At 47.8% G+C, this 26,631-nt stretch overlaps 1 protein-coding gene across 1 annotated transcript; it reads left to right on the plus strand.

The window, feature by feature from the left end:
• Window positions 1-24,530, plus strand: LOC135911675 (uncharacterized). The gene is made up of 8 exons (XM_065444016.1): window positions 1-642; window positions 3,768-3,956; window positions 7,310-12,509; window positions 15,737-15,919; window positions 17,051-17,275; window positions 18,468-18,718; window positions 21,002-21,080; window positions 21,598-24,530. The coding sequence occupies exons 2-8, from the start codon at window positions 3,790-3,792 to the stop codon at window positions 21,823-21,825; spliced, it is 6,333 nt and encodes a 2,110-aa protein (XP_065300088.1). The 5' UTR covers window positions 1-642; window positions 3,768-3,789; the 3' UTR covers window positions 21,826-24,530.
• Window positions 24,531-26,631: the final 2,101 nt, after the last annotated feature.

A 26,631-nucleotide genomic window follows, 5' to 3' on the forward strand; every position in this document is an offset into this window, starting at 1 on the left:
GGACGTGGTCTCGGAATAAACGACGTCTAGAAAGCACCGCGAACGCGTTACGTCTCCTACGAGGTACGCACGCTCCGATCGCTATAGGCTACGTGATCTGGCGCTATACTCTCAGCATGAAAAGCTGGACCGCACGCCCGCTGTAGCTCAATCGAAGAAAACTGTCAAACTCGCGGGCTGCGTTCTCTACCACAACATTTAATAGCGCATCGCGTACATCACAGGGGCTTCGCCCAGCGCTCTCCATGGCGAATCGTTCGCGCAGAAACGCGACGCGGCTCAGCTGAACGGCAGTGACAGATAGCAGACCCTACTGCAGAACTGCCCGCGTCCAGCACGCGCGCATATGCTACTCGCGCACACACTGCAATAAGCCAGACATCACATCGCCGCTCCTCTCGCTCGCCTATTTCCTTCAAGACTAATCACGTCTCTATAGCGACGCCGAGTGGTTATCAGCGCGCGAGCCGTTCAGCGCATGACCACCGCCGATATTCGCGATATCCTTTCGTCACCGAGGCCTCGCTGTGCGACGGTGCCGCGGCTTTCACAGCGCTCATCTCAGCCACATACGAGGGACGTCGGCAGAAACTGAGCACGGTCGCCAGATGCATATGGGATCGCGACACTTGCTGGAAGACGGTGAGTTGCGAGGACGTTCTTCTCGCTTCATACAGCCTGTCGGTGTTCAAGCGATCTGATCCTGCAGTATGGCTTACATTTAAAGCGTGGTTATTTGAGCTTCTTCGGTGCGGAGCGAGGCGTTGTTGTATAGTTTCATGGTCCATTCCTAACACAATGGGACGCTTCGGGTGGCATTTTTCCCTGTGCAAAACTAAACCGATTGTTCGCCGGAATACAAGGTTGGGAAAAAATAATTTGCAGGCCTGTAAAAGGTCTTTATTTACAAGGACTGAAATCTGCGGTGATTTTCATTTTGTCGCGTGGTGCATAGGTCTACACCTCTGAAAGATTAACGCGTACCCGTTTTATCTTGTGCGCTGCGGTGTGTACGGGTTCAAAAGCCACTTTTGTTTTCGTTTTTTTTTAGGCATTCCAATGAAGTGCAATAATTATGAGCAATTTCGAACGTGCATGCCAATTGTCTTATGACGTTACAAACAGTTATATTGCTGAAGCCACCAATATGGCGCGCGCACATCGCGTGGATACGTGCTAGCCGAGTGGTATTCGAAACTAAGCAAACTGTCCGTTAGTGTAAGCAACGCTGTTGGAAGAATACTGGCTCTGCATAAAATCTCGGGTTATGCGCAATAACTGTAGGATAAGCGCCGTTATATTGTTTCCGTAATGCGAAGAAAAATTGCATGCATGATTTGCAATCAACAGTTCAAACATTAACAATGAGTCACGGGAGTAGGAAATCGGGATAGTCTATTATCGAATGCCATGGAATGCCGTGCTATAGAAGATAGTACAAGCACTCGTATTATGTCTGTCTAGCTTGTTCTGTCATCGGCGCTGATACCTGTGGTGCATGAGTCACGTTGAGCAACTTTATGTAGTACAGTATGACGGATGGAGCTAAGGCATGGAAACATGCCCCTCGCTGGTAGTAGCAACACAAACAGTACCAACACATGAATGGCTTGCATTGACGTCATCGTAGCCGCTCTTTTGCGCTACAGCGTAAATAAAAAACTTCGGCAGATACACTTAAGTCTGCTTACACGGGAAAATGCGAAAGTATGTTTTCGTTTCTAGATCTCGGAACGCCATGAACGCATTCACGTTATATACTCATGACGTGGCGCCACCTCCTCCCCATTGGCTGTACCGTCACTTGCCCATTGACACAAGCACTAGGCCACACTTTCAGTCAGCCAGATGGCTGCGAGGTGACGTTTGCAATGAGGCAAGCACTAGGCACACCGTTAGTCAGAGAGAGTGAGGGAGATTGTGAAGAAGGGTCGCTATTTGCTGCAACCCTTTGGGAGCCAGAGCCGTGGAGCCGCAGTGGCGTCGGGAAAGCGTGCTCCCGTCGCACACAGAAGGTCCGGGTTCGATTTCAAACTACACCGTAGTTCAACCACGTTTATTTTCAAAGCGATTAACTTATTTTGCTTACATTAACCGCCTTGAGGAATTTGAAGTCCATCCGAGCACCTTTTGAAGCGTCTTTTACTCTTTGCGCTGTCGGCCATTTTTGGCACCATCTTTCGGTCATGCCGACTGCGCCGACGGATTTTCGCGTAATGGGGCATATGTAATGCTGTGGCATTAAAGACGGGCGTGTAGAATAAATGCAAGTTCGAATTGACTCATTATAAACGATGTGTAAATAAGAAAGACGTAGCGCTAGGTCGTTGTTTATTGTGTGTCCTTGTTCGGTCGCTCATCACGTGTAAGGAAACGAGGCTGTACGATCCGCACGTTTTCCGCCGAAAGACAAATTGATAACACTGGTAATATGGCAAAAAACGACATCCATTAAAATCCTCCCATCCTGGCCAATTGAAGTTTCCTCCTGGAAATCAAAATCGTCAATTGAAATCCTCCTATTCTGGACAATTCCCAGCGGGCAAATCGGTGCGTGTCGATTTGGTCACCTCGAAAGGCAGTACCGCTCCAGTTAGTTGGTAGTGATCGTGCATTATCGCAGGGTCTTATTTCCTAGTGCATTAAAGAAACAATGTAATGATTTACAATCCGTAACGGCTCATTGTGTATACAGGCAGATAAAGTGCACTGAACGAAACCGCAGGAACATCTGAGGCCACAAGCACGAAGATGAGACAAGTCCGTGTGCTCACCATCATTCCCATGGTGACCGAAAGATCGCAGGGCCAGAATTCCCTATACCAACTATTGTAAAAAAAACTCTGTGCAAAGCACAACGAATAGTATACAAAGCGCGTCATCAGCCAGTCACCCTTGTCCAGATGGGCACGCATGTGGTTTTCACGCCGACGGTGGGGCTGCGCGCCCTGCTGCTGTAGCTGTCCCGTAGAGCAAGGTGATGGCTTGGGCTAGTTAGTTTTTCGTGAAGCTGTGTGGCGAAGCGGGACGAGACACAAATCTGCAGCTTATAGCTGCGGGTCGTATGAGGAAACAAGCACCGATCAATGTGGTGTATAGGCGACGGTGCCAGCAGGCGAGTCCATCGCACTTTGCCTGAAAGCCGTATATGCGCGCGCATGTTAACAAGGGTGACTCATCGATGGCGTTATGCTTCGGGCACGCGCTTCGCTTTTCGCGTTTCACTTGTTCACGATAGCGCACGCGACGCTGCGATTCGCTGACGTTATGGTGGCCGCCATGTTTGTGGACTAGCACGGTGAGAGGCTGCGTCCATGACGTCACCTGCAGGGTATACGTCGATGTAAAGTCGAAAAGTAGTGTTCCCTGAACCCGGAGAAAAAATAATCGAATAAATATCCACACGGGCAACAAGAAAAAAAAATACTGTTACCTTACAAACATTTCGGCTGGTGGCCCGGTCTCCATCAGAGCCACTCTGATTATCGCAATTCTGATGAAGGCCTGTCCTTGGCCGAAGCGTTTGTAAATTAATACTGCTGTTGTTGTTCTTGAACTTGTGAATATTTATTTTCATCATTTTTTTCATCATATATGAACGAGACGAAAGGAAACCAAGGAGCCCAATCCCAATCTTAAAGAGCCTTTCGGCTTACAGTATATATTAACATATATAGCCACACATAACTGTTTGATTCGTACGTTCTAGGTTTGGTTGTGTGCGTGCATGCCTCAAAAGTAACTTGCGCTCTTTCTTACACCGCAAGTGAGTGCATCCTGCTCTACACTATGAATCGACATGGTGACTACCGGGCAAGGGACCACTACCAGGCACGCCACCGCTATGGAGCCAGCGGAGGTGCATTTGAAGAAACCAGTTTTCGCGGACCACCGCCAGCTCGCGGAGGAAGATTTGGAGGCCAGGTGGACTTGCGAGCCGAGAGCTACTCAAACAGGTTCGGCGGTTAGTTATTTGTCTGCCAGATTCAGGATACTAACTCTTAATTACATTCAGTCAGTGTCAGATTCAGGTAAGCAATGCTAGAGTGGTTACTTTCTAGCCATGCAATCAGGCTGCAGCAGCGAACGCAATATGGTTTTATGTGTTTGCCGGCTTTGGGAACGCTGTACCTAGTTGAATATAACGTGCCTGTTTCAATAGCTCCAGGTGTTCTCGGGATTCCCCTGACGAAAATTAGGGGGCATTGATGCGCTGCCTAAGTGGCATGAAATGACATACAGCGGGAGCCTATGAAGGGGGTGGAATGAATGCGGAATCTTTTTAGCATGGACCACATTCTCAGAAACATTACGCTTCTTAGCATTTTCGACTGCGGACATCCTTTTTTTTTTAATAAGGGAGAACATCCATGCACTTGGCTTTGAATTGAATTCTGGGGTTTTACGTGCCAGAACCACGATTTGGTTATGAGGTACGCCGCACTGGGGGGGGGGGGGGGGGGGGGGGGGGCTACGGATAAGCTTTGACCACCAGGGGATCTTTAACCTGCCCTCAATGCACGGGACACGGGCGTGTTTGCATTTCACTCCCTTGGAAATGCGGCCGCCGCGGTTGGCATTTGTTCCCACGCGTTCGTGCTTACCAGCGCAACAACATAGCTGCAGCAGCAACTTCTACACCCGCCTCTGCTTTTCCTTCCTTTTTATGCGAAGCATACCAGCCGCACAACCACGCTCTTCCTTGCTGCGCCGCGCGCGGCCGCGTAGCTACCATATGACGTCATAACAGCTGCAAAAGCGGAGGCTCAACTCGTGCGCTCGCTTGCGGCCGCGTAGCTACATAGCCGGGTGGGTCTCAGCTCGTGCGCTCGCCTGCATGAGTTGTTTCTTCGTCTAGCCGAACCAAATATAGCCAAGCAACAGCAGTTCACCAGGCTAAACAGTGGTTCAACAACTAAAATAAAGGCTAGTATGCTTCGCATCCTGGGCTCAACGTTAGCTATGCCACAGCCATTTTTCTCCACGTGCGCGAGAGGAGCGTTGCTAGAACAGCGAACTAACATCGGCGGCACTCCCTTTCAACGCAGAGGCAATAAGCAGTTTTAGCAGTGTCGTACCTAAACGTGGTTAGCCAGAAGAACGCGCTTCTTCACAGGCAGCTTTGTACCTTCACCACTGCGTCCACTGCTCCAGGCAACTTCAACCATGCATGCGCGGCATCCTCTGCTGCCGGTGTGCGTGGCCGCAGTCTAAGCACCTTGACCACCTGTTCTCGGTGGCAGTGGGTGTACAGAAACGTGTGCAAAAGTGTAGAGAATTGTGATGTCGTTTTTCATTGCTAAGTTACACAGTTGTGAGTTTGGTAGCTTTTATTTCCGAAAGCTTGGCGATTCCCAGCAATTTTTAAAAACACACTGCCAGTGAAAGAAAAAGTTATCTCCCACGAGCCACTAGATATGTTTTCTTTCAAGGCACATAAGGCTCAACAAATATGCTGCAGTGAGTACCAAGCAAATTGATTTCTCCGTTTGCGTGTATTTGGATAAGAATCACCGAGCTAAGTATTTTTCCGTGCATACAGGAATACAGACCAAGGGGTCTCCGTGTAAAAGCTTCCTGGGCAGCTGCTGCACAAGTTCAAAGCCAGTTAAAATACTTTGTAATCACGGATACGAAGCATATATGCAACGAAATCACTATGCGCAATATCAGGCCGCTATATCAGAGCGAGTGAACGAGCAATCCCGGGAAACGGTCACAAAATGATCGATAGAGGCAACAAGGCAGAAGTATTCACCTTAATCTTAACCCAGTAAAACAAAACGAACTAGAAATTAATGGAGCATCATTTTCATTTATACTTGTCTAATGCGAATTTCTAGAAAAGCAAATATATTTAGTTCAAATTGTTACCCTAGTAACTATTTAAAAGAAACGACAGAGTCTAGAAACATCTCTACTTACCTAGATCTAAACAAACTGCTCTAATGACGCAACTTTCGCCGTGTCGTGAATAGTAACTTGGAACTTTCTTTTTGCAAATTAGCTACCATGAACGAATAATTTGTTCTTCAATTTAAATTTCTTATGTAAGCTACACGTACAGAAATTATATATGCTAACTACTTCAGGACAGCGAATAACATTCAGCGATTATACAAGTATAAAAACACATAGCACTGATATTATTTAAAAAGAATACTAAAATATTGCGCAGATGCAACGGTCGTCTTGTTAAACTGCGCATGAAACGGCTCGGACACATTTTGTAGACGCGTAGGGAACAACTAAAGTTAATCATTCGCACCACAATTTGTGTGAAGCGTCTCATATTAAGAGAGCTACGGACGATTACATGTTACCCTCCCCCATAGTCATGAATTTTCTCCTCAACTCGTTCGCAGAGTGATCGGGGCTAAGCTGCGCCTTCACTGGCTTTTTGTCATGATAGTATGTCATGTCGTCGACTTCCGGTTCTTTAGGAGCGAGCGCACGAAGTATTTCCTAACTCTCCGCCAGCTGCTTGGCAGTCGATCCCCAGCGAGAGCTATTGAAGCAGCGTGTGTTGCGAGCATTTTGTCGCAGCGCCGAACGCGTCTGGTATTCCGGTAACCACAGGTGAGCTGGGCGTTTCGACGGATGGCGGGAGGCATAAACTCAAGCTGATGAAGGTACTTTAGCGCAGACGTACGTGAGCTGCCTGATCGGTCTGCACGGTCCAGCCAACCTGTTGGTGCAGAGCTTAACTAGCCAAGCAAAGCGCTAATATTTCTCTAACCAATTGTAAAACATTTTAAACGTTTACAAAAACAACGCGTAGACGATTACACTCCTGCGAAAACTTTACATGCTATGCAACGTGTAATCTAGTGCAGTGCTATCGTCATGAACCGCACGCATTACAACATTAATGTGATGTGATGTTCGCGCGGGGTGTGCATATGGCCTGATAGAAACTGTAGTGTGTGCCCGTGCGGTCGCGTGTCCTACACGACCGGACGCACTCAGAAAGCGCCTCAAAGAGCCAGTTTGTTTCGGCACATGAGAAGTATGCATGCGATCGAGGCCTAACGGTTACATCATCGGGTTGTTGACCTTGGAGATCGAAGATCCATCCAAAGTCATGTAGCCCTTATTTTCTGTGTGAGTTATCCAGCAAGGCAGCAGCACATAGCAGCAGCAGCTAAGGAGAGCTAAGTGTGTGAGGGTTCGCCAAGGTAGCGTTGCTTTAGAACTGACAACTTAATGAAACCGTGTTTAATTTAGCCACGTCTGTCATCGTATGCAACTTCATTGAACTTTCTTATGGTATCTCCAAGAAATTAAGCACGTATTTCTGCCTCCCCAGGCCCGATTACTACGATCCCGCATGGCAATACGGTGCCAGCCGAGGAGCCCGACACCCAATGGGTCCCCCCGGTGATATTCACCAACGTCAGCACTATGGCTACGGCGGGACCGGCGGCTACAACAACCAGCGATATGAGCATGGCTCGCCCCGCCACGGTTACGCGGGCGGAGCACGAGGTCGTGAGCTGCACGACCGCGGTAGGTCTCCTCGAGACGCTGCACATCCGAGAAGAGGACGCGGCGGTGGGTGGAGCAGTTGGTTGGACACTCCAGGCCACCGTCGTGAGGGTAACGTGCCGTTGACCGCCGGCGAGAGCTTGCTGCACTTCAAACGAGCTGTGCGTCGTATGAACAACGATTGCGACCGGTCGGTGCTCTCCGAAAGCTGCGCGCACAGCGTTTCCGAGGTCAGCGACGCCAGGAGTCAGTACGCCGACGGCGACTACGCGACGCACCGACACGCTGGCTTCACCGCCCGGCATGGCAACGACGGCGAAAATGCGGCTTCCTCTCGCGAGCGGAAGGATTTGGTCGACCGAACGGAAGCTGTCATCAAACGCAGAGTTCCGTTGCAGAGGAACGTCAGCTTCGAGCCGTGCCGGCCGGTCGCGGCGGGTGCTTCGTTGTTGACCAGCATGATCAGCGTCTTCTGGGACATCGAGAACTGCGCGGTGCCCAACGGAGTTCCGGCGTACGAGATCGTGCTCAAGGTGCGCCAAAGGTTCTACGCGGGATACCGCGAGGCGGACTTTGTGGTCGCCTGCGATACCGCGCGCATGAGCCCTGCCGTGATCGCCGAGCTAAACGAGGCACTGGTGACGGTGATACACGTTCCGGGTGACCAGAAGAACGCGGCCGACGAGAAGCTTCGCACTGTGCTGCGCCGCTTCTCGGACGCACACAAGTTGACGGGCTCGCGCATCGTGCTCATCTCGGGCGACGTGGACTTCGCGGCCGAAATACACGAGATGCGGTACACGGACCACATCGACGTCGTGCTCATTCACAACGAACAGGCCAAGAGAGCGCTGAGGGACGCGGCGAACGAGAGCATCAGTTACAGCGCGTTCCTGGCGGACCTCAAAAGCAGCTATGGATCAAAGGCAGCCAAAGCGCTTTCGTCCGGCCTTCGAAATGAAGGAAAAGACAAGGAAAGAAAGAACGACCTGAAGAAGAGCGTTGCGTCAGTCGGCGCCCGTGTTCAAGAAGATAAAATGATAGAGAAAGTGACGAAGATAAAGAATCAAGCCCCAGACACAGGCGAGCACCCATCCTTCCGCACGAAAGTGGGTTTACTAGTTCCCAGAGAGCCTACTAACGCGGTATATTGGAAAGAGTACTTGTCGCACCTCAACGTACCACAGGATTTTACACTCGAGGTTGCCTGCGGCGGCAAAGACATCGTGTGCCTCGTTTATCCAAGCGCCACCAAGGCGAGGGAAGCAGTTGAAGCTCTCAACCATCCGCTAGTGGATGACGAGGACGTGCCGGTCTGCTTAGGAATAATTTCAAAAGACACCACTCAAGAAGTCGAAAAATTAACACCAGAACAGCCGAGTCGGGCTTCGAAGGTTAAATCTGCAATAACTAATCACAAAGCGAAACTTGAAGCTGTGAAGAAAAGAATTCGTAGCCTTCAGGGAGACGAAAAAACTGCGCCAATGTTACAGGCGGCGTATGAATATCAGGCCACAATTTACGAGGCTCAGCTGACCCATTTCTTGAAGATCATTTCTGATTTGCCTCAGTCGCCTCAACAAGCTGACGACGCCACAGCCACTGAAATCGCTAGGCTCAAAAGGGGCTCAGTCGTTTACAGCGTAAAATCAACAATTCTCGAAACTTTGTCTGGGCGCAAAGTAGTGTTCCTGATCTCGTCACCGGGATCCGAAGCAGCACTCGAAGTGGCGTCGTATGCGCAAGATTTGAACTTCCGTGTCCTTAGTGTACAAGCCAGTGATTTCACAGCCGAGCAGTGCTCGAAACACGCGGGATCTGTGAGCGGATTGGGACCCGTGCATTGCTGGCTCAGCACTACCGAAAAGGTCAACTCTGAAAACGCAGTTGTTTTCACTAGCGCGCGACACTTCTTTCAAGAGTTTCTTCGCCGCGATATGGAACTCTTTGACTTCCAGGCCATCATCGTCGATGAGCTGCAAGAAGACACCGCTTACCAGCGGGCTGTGCTGGCAATAATCCGGAAATATTTCGTGTCTAAAGTCGGTGTAGTCTTGTGCGGCAATCAGTCCGATGCCTGCGGACGGATCCAAGAGGAGTTTTGTCTAGAAACCGACATTATCCGGTGCGTCCTCACGTTTCCAGTAGATGTCATCTGGAAAGGCAAGCCGACAAATAGAGTGATGGCATGTGTCTGCACAGCTTTCGAATTCTGCCAGACGGCAGAAGCACCGGCCGGCGGAGACGTTCTTGTGTTTCTTCCATCCCTCGCAGACGCTATTCTTGCGGATGGCTTTTTGGGTCAGAAAGTTCGGGAGGAAAAGTTTGACGTGGCTATTGCCCACGAAGTATTGTCCTCTAGCTGGACAAAATTTCCTCTCAAGAACGACCCTCTGCGGAAAGCATGCTGGAGGGTGATCTTTGCCGTGGAATGTCCCGACGCAGTCGTGAGTGCACTGCGTGTGCGTTGCGTCGTTGACAGTGGCCTAACGCTGAAGACCGTTTACCGGTCTGGAATTTTCGTCATGCAGCTCGCTTACGTCACTGAAACTGAGGCAGAAGGGAGAAGATATTTAGCAGGAACACACGAATGCGGGACTTGCTACCGCCTCTACAGTAGAGCTGCATTAGTCCCTTCATCGCCAGCTCACTTACACAGCTCGAAGTACTTGGAGGACATAGTTCTTCGTCTTTTCACCCAGCAGAAGACCTCCGACGCTCTCTTTGTCAATGAGCTCCCTAAGACGCTGCTGGATGAAGTAAAAACTGCCCTTAAACAGATCGGGGCGTTAGACGGTGAAGGACAAGCGACTGACCTGGGCGCTAGGCTGTGTCAGACGAGTCTACAGCCCCGACTTGGCATGCTTGTGCTGTGCTCAATGGGCAAGGCTCCCTCCCTGGACTCGATTCTACTTTCACTCCTTGTCTTCGAAGACTTGCTTGTGGCTTACAGGCCGCTGAAAGAAGGCGGTAATCAGCGCGACTTCCCTGTGTCCGACGGATCCAGCGTCTTTTCAGGGGTGATTCAGCTGTACAAGAACTGGCTGGTTGTACCCAAGAAAATGAAAAGCTCTTGGTGCGATGTGCATGACGTGAACGAAGCCTTCATGAACTACCTTCACAACGCCGCTCGAAGTATCCAGCAGGAGTTCACCGAGTTCAAAGGCAGAAATCTCGGTGCCGATTCAGCAAAGGAGGAGAAAAACGCTACAATCACGTTAGGTGAACTGCTTGCACAGTCTTTTCCCCAAGGCCTGCTGCAAGCGGACCAACACGGTTACAAACACCCCACTTTGGGCGATCACTTGCAGGTATCGCCATTGTCGCTATTTGATACCGAGGCGATGGAACCGAAGAACGTCGTCTGTTGTCTATTCGCTCAAGTTCATGGCGATAACACGGTAAAGCTACTCAACTTCGCCGCTTTGCCGGAGTCCTTTTGTAAGCGCGAACCGACCGGTGAAGTTTACCGTGCAGAAGAAACGAATGAGGAACTTGTGGAACGATTTGGTCCCGTGGGAAAGCTAATCTGGAACCATCAGTTCAACTCGACAAGTGCGCTGCAGGTCATTGAGGAAAAGCTGCGAATAGCCACAGATGACAGTAAGGGTCACCTCGAACGGGACGCAGTGAGACAGTGTGTCGTGATAAGAGGACAAGAAAAGTACTGCTTCGAAGCTCTACAGTGCCTTCGGAGCATCGTCAGCGAGCAGGTAACAAAACTGTCCAGAAAGGACCGGGAAGTCTTTCTCACACCGGCTAGATCTCCCTACGAGGAACGTCCCGTGCTCGCCGTTCTCGGCATCGGAGGTCACATCGACGAACTGCTCGCGCCGACTGCCTTCCGGACTATACTAGCGTACGACGTGAGGGTGACGCACTCCGAGTTTTGCAGAAGGGTGAACGAACTGGGAGAGATAGTCCTGTACCGCTACATGAAAGAAGACGCCACCTTTGAGATCACCTATAAAACGGCGCGAGAAGCCGACAGTGCCTACCGCACGCTCTCTGAACAGGGCGGCGACCTAAAAGTAACCGTTAAGGGCGACTCTCTCGAGTACCGTGAAGAGCAAAGGGAGCGAAGACCAGCGTTCCACGCCCAAATCTCACTACCTCGCCGTCTGTGCTCGGGGACCGCGTTTGCCCAGTTGCCGGACCAGGAATCGCACGACCGCGTGGTGGCGCGGCTGCCCCTCAGAGTCCGCTTTGACAACAACACAGTGACTATCCATCGCGACAAGAAGGTATCCTGCCAATTGTACATCACGGGCTTGCCTTCGACGGCGAGCCAGTCGGCGCTGGAAGGTCTTATACGCTCGTCGCTAGCAGTAGACGTCAAGAAGGTAAGCCTCGTACGTGAAGCTGCACGCAAGACGCCTGTCGAGAAGCTGCGAGCATTAGGGGACGCTGTACAGAAACTCTTTGACGAAGAACTCCATGAACGCAGTCCCAAACTGGTTCTCAACACTCCGAGGATGGAAGATTATATTGAGAAAGGGTGGCTCTGCTTCGAGGATCCCAACGCAGCTCAGGGCGCCTGCACGTTGCTCCGGGGCTCGCCAGTTCCCGTCGACCGGAAAGCTGAGGACGGTGTTGCCACGTTGCCGATGGCGATACACATTCTCGTGGAGGAAACACTGTACTTCCCATGCTCCTTCTTCGAAGCGATTCAGGGCCAAATCGAAGAGGAGCTTCGTCGTCAAGAAGGACTTCGTCCTGAGGATAACATCAAGTGCGACGCGACACCTTGCGGTGAAAGTGCGGTTCGCGTCAAGCTAAAGGCTAACAACCTCAACGATTTTCACAAGGCTGTGCACCTTTTCAACAGAATGATCCTGGGCCCCGACGCCCCGCGTGTCGACTCCCGCGTGCGCCCTGAGCGAGTCGTGGAAGTGTTGAAGGCCGTGGCGCCCGACGGTGGCATCTACGTGTACCGCAAGCCCGGCGACGCCCGCTTGGTTGGCGAAGCGCAGCTTGTCGCGGCAGCCAGCGAGATGCTGAAGAGGCACACCAAGGCATGGGTGAGTTGCCGAAAACAAAGAGGACCGAGCAGTCTAGGTCCTGTTTAATGCCATACGCTGCAGAAATGTTTACTCCGTTACGGGTTTTTTCTTCTAGCACTGGTAGCACCCTTACCATCAAGGCGTTGCAAAAATTTATAGAGGCCGATAACCGAGCTCCAACTAGACGTGCGATGACAAAAGACGTAGTTGAAAACTATGTAATTGTTCTGACAGCCTTGGGCGCACACAAATATCCGGCAAGAGAATTTACGGGGAGAGATATCAAACTCTCCTGCCGGATATTTCTTTGCGCCCAAAGCTGTCAGAATGATTACATAGTTTTCAACTATTTATTTCTCATCGCACGTCTAGTTAGAGCTCTGTTGTCGTTTTCTATAATTTTTGTAAGACCATAACGGTAACGGTGTTACCAGTGCAACACGAAAGCACCCTTCAGGGTGTAAACATCTTTACATTTTGGTGCGAGGTCGCGTTGATATATTTGCTATTGAAGCTGGGCTAGGGATTTATCACGTTCCATTCCATCCGCATTCCCCTTCGTTTTCTTTTCACCATGGGCCGCATTGAATGGCCCACCCGGCCGCAACGGCAGCGTCCGAGCCATGTTCGAGCAATGGTGAATGACCAAAGGTGTAGAAAAGCGAAATCTATCGTTAGAAAAATGCCCATCAATGCAGGCTGTGCAGCGCGTTTCCAGTTTGCTCCGCGGACAAGCGTTACGTGTCCCAGTGCCACTGAATAACGCCATCTGCTGCAGTTTAGCCTTCGAGCTCGTGCGCGGATTGAATCGACCATACGGTTCACTGTATGAATCTAGATTGATGGTCAGGAGTGGCTGCTAGCTCTGATGCGCTATGGCGCTGTAAGTGCTTCGGCAAAATCTTCAGCGTACTCCTCCTAAAGGATTTAAAGAGTGCTTTGTAAAGTTAACGAATGGTTAAATCTCACAAAGAAGGCCAATCTCATAACCTAGCACTGCATGCGATTATGGCATGCGTATTGTTTCTCGAATGCCCTACAGTTGTCTATAATGAGTGCGATCAGCTAATTCATGTGATACTACAGAAAGCCCTGCAAGGCTCTATTCTTTGTATTTCCATAGTGTGTCATCCCCAACGCCAAATTGCATGTGAGTGTTGTCGTGAGTTACCTCAGTCTCGCTAGGAGACCATAGCAATAAAAACTAGAACGCTTGCGTTGAACGTAGCAAGGCATGCGTCGCGAATACGAAGAACACGGCTTCGAAAACCAAAGTAAATATCGTCATTAAGCGTCAATTCTCGAAGTGAAATAGCTATGTGCAACACTGAAATAAGCAGTGATCCGCATTGCTTGAAGAACTGGTAACTTGTAGATTCCAATGATGTGAAAGTTTCTGAAAATGTATAATATGGCCAGGTTATCGTTTTTAAGATCAACTGCTTGTAAGTGTACCCGCAAAAATTGCGTTTCAGTAACCGTCTTTTCCACTGCGTTAAGGTATTGTCATTCAACTTCCTATTATAGCAAGTGGAATATAGAAGCAAATGAAGGCACAGCGCTAACTACAAAGTACAGCGGAGAGGCAGAAACAATTATCTTTGAAGCCAAAATGAGTAGCAATAAGTCGCAATTGCTAGCTTTCGCCTTGCACCAGGTCAGCGACTTGCAATATTGGCACGTTTTTCTGAACGACCCATAACCAATTGCTGCGGTATTCGATTTTTTTTTTTTTGCAGCGGAAATCTTACTGGTCAGCGTGCGCATTCCTGCAGTAGTAACGCAGAAAAGGCAGTCGAATATTCTTTGCCAGGATTTTGCGGTCTGCAGTCGTCATGATGATCTCGAGTTCGTACGCTGGAAACACGCCGGAAATAGTAATAATTGAGCGCTATAAGCGATTATACGCCGGCACTGGGGGACCCAGTATAGGGTACGCCAGTAATGCTATTCGTGTAGCACTGGCACCCACTTACGGTACATTAGGTGAGTCTTTTCCATCTCGCAGCGAGGTCACAAAACTCCGGGTACGCGTCCGCAAACTCGCGCGCGTGCAAAATCACTCACATGCGCCCAGCGGCACCACGACTCCCCAAGGGTCTGCCGTTCCACTCGCTGCCACGGAGGCAGCACCGCTCGCTAGCGTGATTCCAATAATGTCGTAATACTCATACAATAAAGCGCAAATGCATGTGTGTCATGAAGACTCCGACTTTAAACGATCGCTATTGTGCAGTTAATAACAGCCAACCTACGTACAGTAATGTGCTGGCATCCATCTATCAGAACCAAGGTTTGACCGCCAGTTCGCGTCGCATACCCTTTTCATTTTGCAGCTTTCTGCCCCAAATTATAAGACCTACTTAAATTGTGAACAGAATACTCAATCCCTGTGAATCGCGGTTTCTTTAGGTCCCATCAAACTTTCAGGACACGTCCCGGGCGGTGGTCGGTCCCTTTAAACGGCCGCTTTTTTGTTGCCACGCAATTATATCAGCCATCCTTGCACTCACTGTACAACAGGTGCTTTCCATGTGCAAAACACCTTCATCTTTGAGTGTGGCGACATGCAAAAGGCTTTCGCGCACTGGCTCTTGTTTGAGCGGGGAAGCTCTGGCGAGTTTCTACGACTTCCTGATGTAGTTGCACAGCGCGAAAAGAAACGTAGATATTGTAAACTAGCAATGACTGTCCTGCGCGTTTTTTCTTCGTACGCTTACGTACCTCTGGGGTGGAAAACAAGAGTTCCCACCGCAACGGTCAAGTCGGCACGTGAGCGCAAGTCTGAATGCGAGCTCGAGAAACTGAAAACGGGAGGACAAACGATTTCTGAAACAGTATGAGCAGCGGATCACGAAAATGAACAAATGTTGTTACGGTGTAAATCTTTGAAATCTCGAGCTTAAATTGCGGGGTAGTGGTTGCAATAACCAGCGGTAATTCGCTTAATCGGCACTCGTAGTTCTTCCTCCTACGTTATTTTAGCTTGCATTCCTTTCACCTGGAAATGTGAAAGGCATGGACTGTCTATTGCCCCGTCTTTTCATTCGGCCTCTATGCGATTCCTCCCCGAGACAGGTTAACCAGGCTGCGCACAAAACAACTCTCTCGTAGCTTCTCGCAATAAACTGATTTACCTCACCCCCGCCGCCTAAAACAAACCTTCCGAGCAGCAGCAGTAGAAGCCCTGTTCAGGAACTACTGTTAATCGCAAGTTAACAGCCAATGTATGACTTTTTGCGCAGGAGAAGCGGCAGAGGAAGAGATTGGCACTCGTCGGAGAAGGGTTTACTGTGCTGAAGTCCTTCATCGCCACATTTGGGGATGACCCTTGGTACCTAGCCAGAGAATGCAAGCTGGATGCTGCCACGTTCGATGGTCAGTTCGAAACGGTCGAGATTCTCGGAACAGATGCAGCTATCATAGCGGTAAGGCCTTACCAAGTGCAGTAATTCGTAAAGACATGGAAACGTCAAAAAACTGAGCCTTTGAAAACGTAAAACTGATGCATGCATTAGAAACGCAAAGGGGTGTATCGCATCAACGAAGTCGCTTGACTTTGCTAGTCACATGTTTCCCAACCGAAAATGGGTTTAAAAGCAGTCACAGTATAAGGTTCGTAGGATGCACTGAAAATGTCATATTAACGCAGACCATCATTGGGGAAATAAAGTCCACCAATTTGAGCTTTCAAATATCTCCTTAGAGCCGCCGTAATCTGAGGCTTACTTTTCAGTTAAATTTTTCATTTTTTTTTCTTTTTTCATCGCACAGAAGTTTATTTTGTCGCTAACACAATAGAGGCCACTCGCGTCCTTGCCTTCTCGTCACCGCGGTGCCTTTCGTTTTCTTTCTTTTTTTTTTACCGGAGCAAAAAAGAATGACTTTCACCGCCAATGGGATCAAAAGAAGCACCATGCTTGCACGTGGTTGAGCAACTGATTAGGATACCGCCCTTTTAACATATAAGAAAGCTTTCAACTCTCCGAAAACTACCACCAAATGCGCAAGTGCATGTGCCAGTGCCAAAAGAAATAAGAAATTTGCTACCACTGACGGTTCATCAAGCACTGCATTATAAAATAAGTGGTTCACATTTATCAACCTCTGCATCAACATCCATCACTCGAGCGATTCACTCGATAAAATCTGCCGATGCGAGCATTTTATTCCTCAAAGGCAGCCGAGATGCCGATGAGGAAATTCTCGCATACGCCCGAAGTATAAGGGCTCCGTTGGCAAGACTCAAGACATAGGCAAACGATTCACTACATCTGTTGCAATTGCGTTGCTATACTTAAGCTTTGTTAAGCCTTATTAAATGCTCCACGATATCCTAGCTATGCGCTTCTGTTATCTCCGTTGTAATTTCCTCCTGGTGCCCAGGCCGTACGAGCACTTTCGTTGCTTCGACACAAACTGCAAGAGCATCGTGGTGGAACACCCCTTAACAGCATTGCTGCGAAATGTCGTGGCGACTTGAAAGAACACTTCGTGCCCACTCGGCGACAAATGTCTCAGCTCTTTTGTTGTTGTTGTTGTTGTTGTTGTTGACGCAGGCCGAACGACTTGTGAGCCAGCTGCCGAAGAGTAGAGTGGACGAAAAATCGACGGCCGATGCCGGAGAGCGCTGCCCCATCTGCCGACTGCCACCAGGCGACGCTCAAAAGGACCGGCTCTCAGGGAGTGGGCACCGTCTCGAGCTGTGCGGTCATTGGCACTGCGGATCCTGCCTGCTGCTTGTCTTCAAGAGAGCTCCCCTGCCTTTGGCGTGCTTCGAAAAGGTGCGTAATGTGCAGGAAAGCGCTCTTCTCAGCTATCCACATCTTTATTTTCCATCTTTTTTTGTGATAACAGCAACATTTCTTCTTCATTAAGGCGGAAAGCGCAAAGCTTGACGGAATTTGAAGGACCTCTTGATTAGGGACTAATATGCGAGCTAACCGGTAAAAGTTGGGCTGCTACAAGTACTTGAATGCAGATGTTGGTGGCCCTGCACACCATGCACAACACCGTCGCTCTTTGCAGTACCTGGTAAACGCATCTGATTTTCCCATATAGAAAAAGCTTACACGCAATGTATCCTGTGGTCCCATATGAACTTGTGGAGATCTCATATTGACCCGTATGTTCCTAAATATGACGTGGCGCATGCTATATATGATATGAAACATATATGATATATTATATGAAAACGTACAACATTTCACACTGATTGTCCACATGCCCCTCTACTGTAGATATATCGGGCATGTACCATAATATATGGGGAAACACATATATAGAGCGTCTACTTCGGTATAGCTTACCGCTTATCGCTAAAAGTGGGTTTCAATAAATTTGAAAGGAAAGAAAGCATCCAACCTAACAACATAGCTTGCAGCAATACGAACCAAGTACGACAAGACCCATTTAAATGCGCGAAGGCACACTGACGCACCGGTGTGAAGCTTCAAATTTTCAATAACACCCAAGTTCCATTCTCTCCAGTAATATCCACCAATTTTTGTGAAGAATCACATAAAATGTCACTTTCAAACAATGTTTTGGCAGCCTTAAATGCTATTCCGTCACTAAAACTGTCTTTCAATGTCGCTTAAAAGATTGCTGTATATTCATCACTGCGTCATCTGTGCTTTTGGTGCACTCTAAAGAAACGTTTTACACTCTTTAGTGCTTATCTTACCCCCGAACATTACTGCTCATCTATCTCGCATGCAGTTCCTTTCTTTGTCATTCCGCACTCCCTATTTTCCCATCAAAAACGCTGTCATCCTAATCCGTACGCACCATTTGGGGCGTGAAAATACAGGACACGGAGCATGAAAGAAGAAAGGCACGCAAGATAACTTTTTCTTATTAGTTTGCAGACCAGATAGCCCCCAAAGGTTGCAAGCTTTCCTTAGAGTGTAATCTTCAGTTCTTACGGATTCCACTAATAGCGAACCGTCGGTGCCGCATTCTTCGCGACTTCAGGACTGCGCCTCACCGTGGGCGAAAGCCGACATTACCCACGTGACGGGCAACAACCAGGATTTGCTGAGTGACCTCGCACGAAGGTCGTTCGAGTGCAGCGTCGCAGCGGACTTGGGCGGAAGATGGCTGCCCTGTCCGACACCCGAATGCCACTTTGCGCTGGATTCCAAAGTGGACGCCGAGGCACAGGGCGTGCACGTCCTGGGCAACGTGCACGTTTGCCCCGGATGCACCAACGCCGTCTGCTTCCGGTGAGTGGAACTTCCGCTGGCGCACTTCTGAAACCTGCAATAGACCAATTTCACCCCGTTCAACATGCATGCGCGGCGCCCCTTTTGCCGCCATAATGACAGTAGGGATCCCTGCGTTGCTGTTACACGTAGGATTGAAGACAACAATGAGGACAATGCCGAGGACGATGTTACGGTGGATTCCTCCAGTGAACTTTAGTGGAATGCTGGGGGGCACGTTTGCTCGTCCTTTTTTTCTTCTTGTTGTCGTTGTTCCCGCCACCCTGCCTTTTGATCTCAATGGGTAGATTGTTTCTCATGGTAAAAACGGAGTACGCTTCTTGAACGAAACGCTAGTGCTACCACCATGCTTAGCATGAAGTCAGTCTACTCTTTGGCACTGTCAATTAATCTAGGGTAATAATAAGCGATGGGAAAAACCCGCAAGTGTGTTTCCCAACACATATCATTCGACCTAACATGGTAGACCTCAGCATAAAAGAGAGAGAGAAGAGCGATATGGGAAAGCCATACGATGTCAATTAACTGTGAGAGAGACATTTTATTCAAGATTACACACATCCCTTTAGAATCGTGGAATGACGTCCGCTTTGGGACTGGTGCCACCTTCCCAGCCGTGGTTTGTTTCTCACACCATGTAAGCTGTAGGAACGGGTCTTCTGACTTAAACACTATCGAATGCTCGGCCGTCTTCCAGCACTGTAGTGCAAAATGCCATAAAGACGAAAACGTGGACACCATGAAGAATTCGGGTGCCTTCTTTTTTCGTTTTCTTGCGGCTATAGGAATATTAACTTAAGTTTGGATTTAGGATTTTTATGCTTCAAAGTGTTGTTTACACTGGCTTTACTCAACAACAAAGTATAACAAAAACATAGACGTTTCGCCACCTATGCGGAAGCTGGCCGAAAGGCCAGCTTCCTTTGTGTGCATTCCGTATGTCCGCGGTGTATCAGAAGCAGTGCGCAGGGCTTTACGGCCTTTAGGTGTTCGAACTGTGTTTAAACCCTCGTACACGTTGGCAAACGTGTTCCCGAAGCCAAAGGACCGCACACCTCCGGACGAACAAAGTGGTGTCGTCTACAAGGTCAACTGCTCGGACTGTGATGCCAGCTACATTGGCGAGACAGGGCGGCGACGTCGCACCCGTATCAAGGAACATCTAAGAGATGCTACGAAAGCCACCCATGCTACACGTGCCAAGACAGAATTGGTTGATCATTGTTTATCAAAGGGACACATGTTTGATTTTAACAATGTAACCACACTAGCACGGGAACACCGATGGGGCCCAAGAAAGTTCGTAGAATCATGGTTCATCCGTCGTAATCAATCTTCATGTAACTCTAACCGTGGCCCCCTGCCGTATGTTTACGGCACTTTCATAGATAAATAGGATGTATTCCTCATTTGTTGCCATTGTGTACTGACGATGCCACCCGCATAGGTGGCGAAACGTCTATGTTTTTGTTATACTTTGTTGTTGAGTAAAGCCAGTGTAAACAACACTTTGAAGCATGAGTTCCCCTGGCTTTTGGAACATTTTCTTAGGATTTTTAAACCACTCGGAGGCACCTGGTTCCCTGGCGTTTTACAAGACGTCATAAACCTCTCCTGCGAAAATGCTATAATTTTCCACGTTCCGGTTTTTTTTATTTTTGCCCTCGTTGCTTTATTCTATTCTAGCACCCTTTTAATGTCTGCGGTAACGTCAAAACAGACTCCAGGGTGCCCTTGGATTTGAAATGTGACCTTTATTGCACGATTTCCGGCACCATTTATTTTTTCTTTATTCGTTGTCGTGTAGGCTAACTTTTGAGTTTGCGACGCAACTTGACTAGCTAAAGATGTCAAACTGCCATCAATGAAACGTGCCCGTGTAAATCAATGTGGAGCATTCGCTTTTGCGAACACATTTGTTGCTGCGACTTGCAGTTCAGATAGCGAAATACTTAAGCTGTAAATTAAAAAAAAGCGGATTCATACTTTGACTTTCCGCTTCTTCCTGACTCTCGCCGCTTTCTGTGATGTAACCCACCGAAAAGTCTACAAAGCTTGCCGCCGAGCATAAATATTGCGTTCCCATGGCATACGTGCAAGTTCATAATGACGGTGGTTATGTACACAACCTGATTTGCGTAAGTCATGAACCACGAAACGTAATCTCCTGTGTTGCCTTCAGTATTGTTACCAGCACCCACAGCCTCGTTATCACGTCGCGCCTTGCGGCTCGTCCGTAGTGTAACACAGAGCGATGATCATCGTCTGCACGTTTTCCTGCAGCTGCCGGTCGCTGTACCACTACGGAATCTCGTGCGCCACTTTCAAAGACACCATGTCGCCGAATGGTGCCAATGACAAGGTATGCAAGCACTCTGTAACCGTGAAAACGCGACGCGCTTGCCACTGCGCTGGAACGTGACCACTCGAGGGGTTTTTTTAGTGCTCTCATTTCCGTAGCTCATGTCGTTGATATTCGATAAGTGTCTCACTAACATGTATCATTCTAACGTTTGACACTTGATGCACGTGAATCAGACCACAGAGACCGGCCATGATCATAATGCAGTCCCATGCCAGTTTTGGGAAAACCAAAGCGGCTCGCACAGCCTCAGCATATTGTTATAGTAAGTCTTCAGGGATGTGTCTTCTTAGCGTCACATTCTCATAAATTAAAACCTCGTCATAACGATAACCAGCTCCATAGAGATACGTTCAAGCTGTCCGCCGTCATTTTCCCTCGAATATTGAAGCAACATCCCTCCGGTTAAATGCGGTTTCGGAATGGTTCCGCCTGTAGTAACGCTCTCGATATAGAAAGCACTTAATAGACGAGTTCTGTTGCTCTACAATGTTTGCGCTTATTTGCCTACGCGCAGTCATGGCTCAACGAAGACCCCGGAAAACGGGTCCTGTGCCCGTCATGCAAGGCACGCCTGGAGCGTAACACCAGCAACAAGGTGGACGCCTGCTGGTCCTGCCGACGCCTCTTTTGCTGGCGCTGCCACCGCAGCTTCGAGGATGATGCCACTGCCGCTAGGGGTCACCGCACACAGTATTGTCAAACGGCTCCGCTGGGCGGTGACGATACCTGCTGCGTCATGTGACATCTCCCTGCCTATTATGGTCATATCTCTGATTATTACGGAGTCCAAAACAATTCTCCGCACGTCGCGTTTAATGGGAGTGGTTTACTCAGCCGTGGCAAAAAAAAAAATACTTTTAGCAACGTAACGATGTCAGTGACTGCGCTGAGAGCATGCATGACTTTAACTGTGCTTATATTCGCCCGGATATTAACTCAAAATGAAGATTGTCTTTCCTTATCAAGCTTGCGTGATAAAACTGTTGCCCCTAGCTAAAAGAAAGTGTGATCGAAGTTACAGCAATCTTTGTACGAGACAAACGAAGGAACTAGTTGTCTGCTAAGGAGAAATGCGAGTTTAATATAAATATTACCTTTGTCAACGAAACAACATTCACCATGCCACGAAATCACATGTTAAGTAGCAACGCTTACAGCTAATTCACCAGAAAAAAGACCTTCTCTAAAAGTTCGTGCTCGAAACGCGAAAGTTATAGGCCTGTTTGTTCGTGTTTAGTTTCTTCACAAGCAAATATTCCAACTCACTGTCGGATCCAGCAAGAAACCTACAGCGTGCTTTATGAAGACACTTATCCAAGTGGGAAATATGAAGCTAGGTATGAGTGCGCGGGTACCATTGTTTAAAATTTGCGAAAATGAACACTAGCAGGTTACTTGATTTGCCATAGGGTTATCTATATATAAGGTTAGGGAAATTATTGCTTACATCGTGCCATGTATTTGCAGGCGCAATTTCAATGCGATTAAAACTTACTTCAGCATCGGACACACTGAAGTCAAGGACGACGGCCAGAAATTCAAAAGCCTGCCTGTAGCTTTGGCAGGCTGCGTATGGTCGCGTATGGTGGTTGGCGGTGGAGAGCTCAAAGAAGTAGTCTCTAGTCATTAAGACCAGAGCTTCCCGACATTGCATTTCTTTGTTGATGGGAGATTGCTGCAAATAATGCAGTTACGAACCCGACAACACCAGTGATGTCATGGCGAGAAGGTGATTTTCTTTATGCGAAATGGAAGAATGAGGCGTTGCATAGGCAGATGCGTGACCGTAGTCTTCAGCGTGGAGGATGATGTGCCATGGTGTGAAAAATTCATGTTCCGTTTATCAAACTCCCTTGGGAGAGTGGAAGAATGTTTTTTCATGTGCGAAAAATAGAGGCATGTTGTCTCTGATTTTAGCCTACCCACACGCCGGAGAAATAGAGGAGGTAAAGGATGGATGTGAAAGTTAGTCCAATTGACTATGATAGTGTGTGGTAAACTATGTACATGTGCGATGTCTAAAGATGTTCTGCCCACAGCACATCACAATGCCCACTCACCTCTGATGAAGTGCTAGAGCCTGGACGTAAAGCGACCTCTCAAGACCCTTCACAGGGAAGAGGTAACGGAGTACAGTTCATAATAAATGCCAGGAGACGACTTCATTACAAAAGTGAGGCAGGCGCCAGAAGTGCAACAGTCATGCTGAGCAATGACAGCGCTTCGTTGATAATTAACGACTCCATATCGTAAACGGTGCCAAATGGGTACGATATGAAAATACACCAGCGCTAACGCCCTCTGCATTTGAACGTGCGTAATCAGGGGCACGTGATTAAGATAGCTGCCAGTCAGACAACTAGCTTCAGATCGTACGTAAGCAAGCGGACCCACTTAAGGAGTGGAGTAACAATCCGATACGAGCGAATTCAGCAGCCGCGTTTTACTCCAGATAATTATTCTTAAGCTCGGAGCTGATAGTGTGTAAGCCACAATTATCTTGTGGATAAGAGTTGCGCATCAACGGGTCCGCGTTGCAGACGCCTCGCAACAGAGCTTTCGGGTAGCAAAGCGCGTATGCGTAGTTCTGATGTCTGAGTTGGCCGCTTATCTTTGCATCAACTTGAAGGTTTATTCCTCGTTCACGAAGAACCCAGAAATTCGCCTATAACTGCTGCAGCATGCAAAATTCGACTAACTATGGCGTTATCTTTATGTGCCTCGGGTGGGGCATTTAGCACTACGTCCAGGCGTTATTTCCTCTCGTTAGCTGCTAACACCATTCGCTTAGCAAACAGTAGAAAGACAAAGTTGTCGAAAACAGCTGAATCAGAGCGGATAACTTTGATGTTTCGCTCTTTCTTCATGCGCTCATATCGGAGTGTTGTACGTTACGTCAATTAGTGCGGTCTTTCTCAGCTGTCGTCAACCTAAGGCAGCGGGAAACCGTCAGTTCATATGATAGTGACCATTTAATGAAACAATAAACAGCAACACGAAACCACATTAGAAGAAGTATCACTTTCAAACCCTGCACATAAATATCTAATTCAATCGAGACCTTTCTCTCTTTGACTCTTTTCAAACTCTATTTGTATTCACTTTTATGGGCAAAGATTTCCTTTTCTTTCATTTTGGGGCACAAACGCTCCACCGATATTTCAAGGTAGTGTCACAGATTTCAAAATAACCTTACCTGTTTATGCACCTTCTGCAAAAGAATATCAAAACTAGTTGGCTTATAAAATATTTACTTTAAATGAAATGTTTTCCTTGTTCAGTGACAACTAGGCTTAAGCATGCAGACGGTTGTCAAGATATGACATCACAATGGGGATGAAGGGAGACTGGTTCTTGAACGCCAAGTTGGCGTCGCCAAACTTCTCTCGTTTGTAGGCTGCTTCTTTGTTATGAAGCCTATGCTCATGGAAGCAATAACCTATTTAGTTAGTATTCTGGAGCAGTAGCCTACAAATTCACCTTCACTTAATATTGATGTTAGCGTCATTCTGGCCAAGTCCAACGCTTGGCAGGCTGCTCCATGTGTTTGGGGCAAAATATGATGGTGTAATATTAATAAAGAGTGAGAATAATTAAGAAAGATGAGAAAATATTCAGAAAATTTACAAACACAGAGACACAAGAAACACTCACAAATAAAGATGACTAACACGCCAAACTCTACAGGACCTCCTCTAGGTCTGCACTAGGCACACGACTTAAAACAGCCGTTGTAGAGCTTCGTATACGTTGTTTCTGTGTTGTCTTGAAAGGTGTTGTGCCCTGCCGACACCTCTTAGCACTATAGCCTCAAAGTGCCAGTGACTGTTTCATTAGCCAGTTTCTTCACAAACGGAAGCGCAGAGTAAGGTGGTGTCCGCATTTCCAGTACAAATTTGTGGCTAAGACACCGAACGTTCACTTTTCTCTGGAAAACCTTTCTTAGATGACTACGACCCATGTATTGTGATTGGACTGTAAACGTGGAGGCGAGTACGGAAGCCTACATTAATTTAGTGAGAGCAGCATTTATCTTAAGGTGTCTCTTTGCGTACCATCGCCTCCAAGTTCACGTGTATGTCAACTGTTTCTTTTCCTGAAAAAAGCACAAAGAAAACGAAGTATATGACATTTGGCTTTGTTAAACAACCTTTCGAACACCGCAGTGTTGTAGATAAAGATGGTCTTATAACTGTTTCTTGACGCTAAACGGCACCTAAACGTGTGTCATTGAATAGACGGTGATGCGGCTAACAACTATGATAGGGCTTGCGCGCATAAATCTAGCATATTGGAAGAAAATTTTACAAAGTTCAGTAATATTCTTAAAATCTGTATCTTGAGGGGCTTACTGCTCCGCGCTCATACACGATGACAAATGCAGGCAATACATTAAAGACGTATTTTTTAACAGCATTAGTAAAGAGTGAAAGTAGCACTGAAATCTCATCGCGACCGACTTGCGCTATTGAGCGTTGAAGAAAGGACAAGTATTTAAAACACACTTAGGATGTAAGGCTCTTTCTTCAGCTTTCTTTTTCTCTCCTAGCTCCAGAAAGATGCAGTCTGTTTCTTTGGAAAAAGAGCTTCACCTGAGGTGCACAAGTTCGTGCAAAAGGGCTTGCCAACATTGTAACAAACTTTCGAATGGAAAAAACGCTCCCGCGGGCTGTTGATTTTTTTGCAACCCTTTCCAGGGCGATTGTTAAATATATTTTTGTGTGTGTGTGAAAACTTCGTTACTATACAGGCACCACATAATGAAACAATTGCATTGATTCTTCTGTGTACGTCGCTTTTTATCTTGATTCAGGGGTTAGGCACATATTTGAAAAGTGTGATAATCGCTGTACAAACAGGTGCTCGCAGTGTATCTACTCTATGGCAGCTTGCATATAAATAGCACCATATCGCAGTTTGCATTGCGTTCCGCACTTCAATCACGAGTGAACATTACCTTCCAGATTACCCAATTGTACATTATCATGTCTCTGCCAAGCCTGGTGTAGCCTCCGCTGTGCTTGTCATAGCATGCGTGACGTGCTTTGTTCAAGAACAAGTGCTGCGCTCGAAATATGTTCAGTATTTTATTAATATTGTTAAGTAACAATATGTTCTGATGAGGTACTGATTGATCATGTTTCATGTTGAGGGTTGGCTCAAAAATTATTCGCAGCGTGTCTACGGCATACTGTCTTTTTTTCTACTTTTGCTTTGTGTTTCTTCCTCGGTTTGATGTGAGCCTTTGACTATAGTTTGCTATTTCTAAACTTGCGAGAAAAGTGCAAGTGTGATGTATATGAAAGAGACATGCTCACAGTTTGATATCTCCAAGATGTTATGTAACGGTGTTGAAATAAAGTTGCCGTTCTATCACATGTGGAGTCTCCTATAATTTTTTCGGCTCAGCTTTGATGTGTGTGATGCCAGCGTGCAGAACGTCACCTCGCGAACAGCAGTTTCTTTTCGTCATGAACACGAAGCAGCAGCTACGTAATTGACAGGTAGTTCTGACTGCGCTGTTCATCTCATGCGTATCGGCCGGAAG

The sequence above is a fragment of the Dermacentor albipictus genome, chromosome 2 (assembly GCF_038994185.2).
Source record: "Dermacentor albipictus isolate Rhodes 1998 colony chromosome 2, USDA_Dalb.pri_finalv2, whole genome shotgun sequence".
Classification (NCBI taxonomy): Eukaryota; Metazoa; Arthropoda; class Arachnida; order Ixodida; family Ixodidae; genus Dermacentor; species Dermacentor albipictus.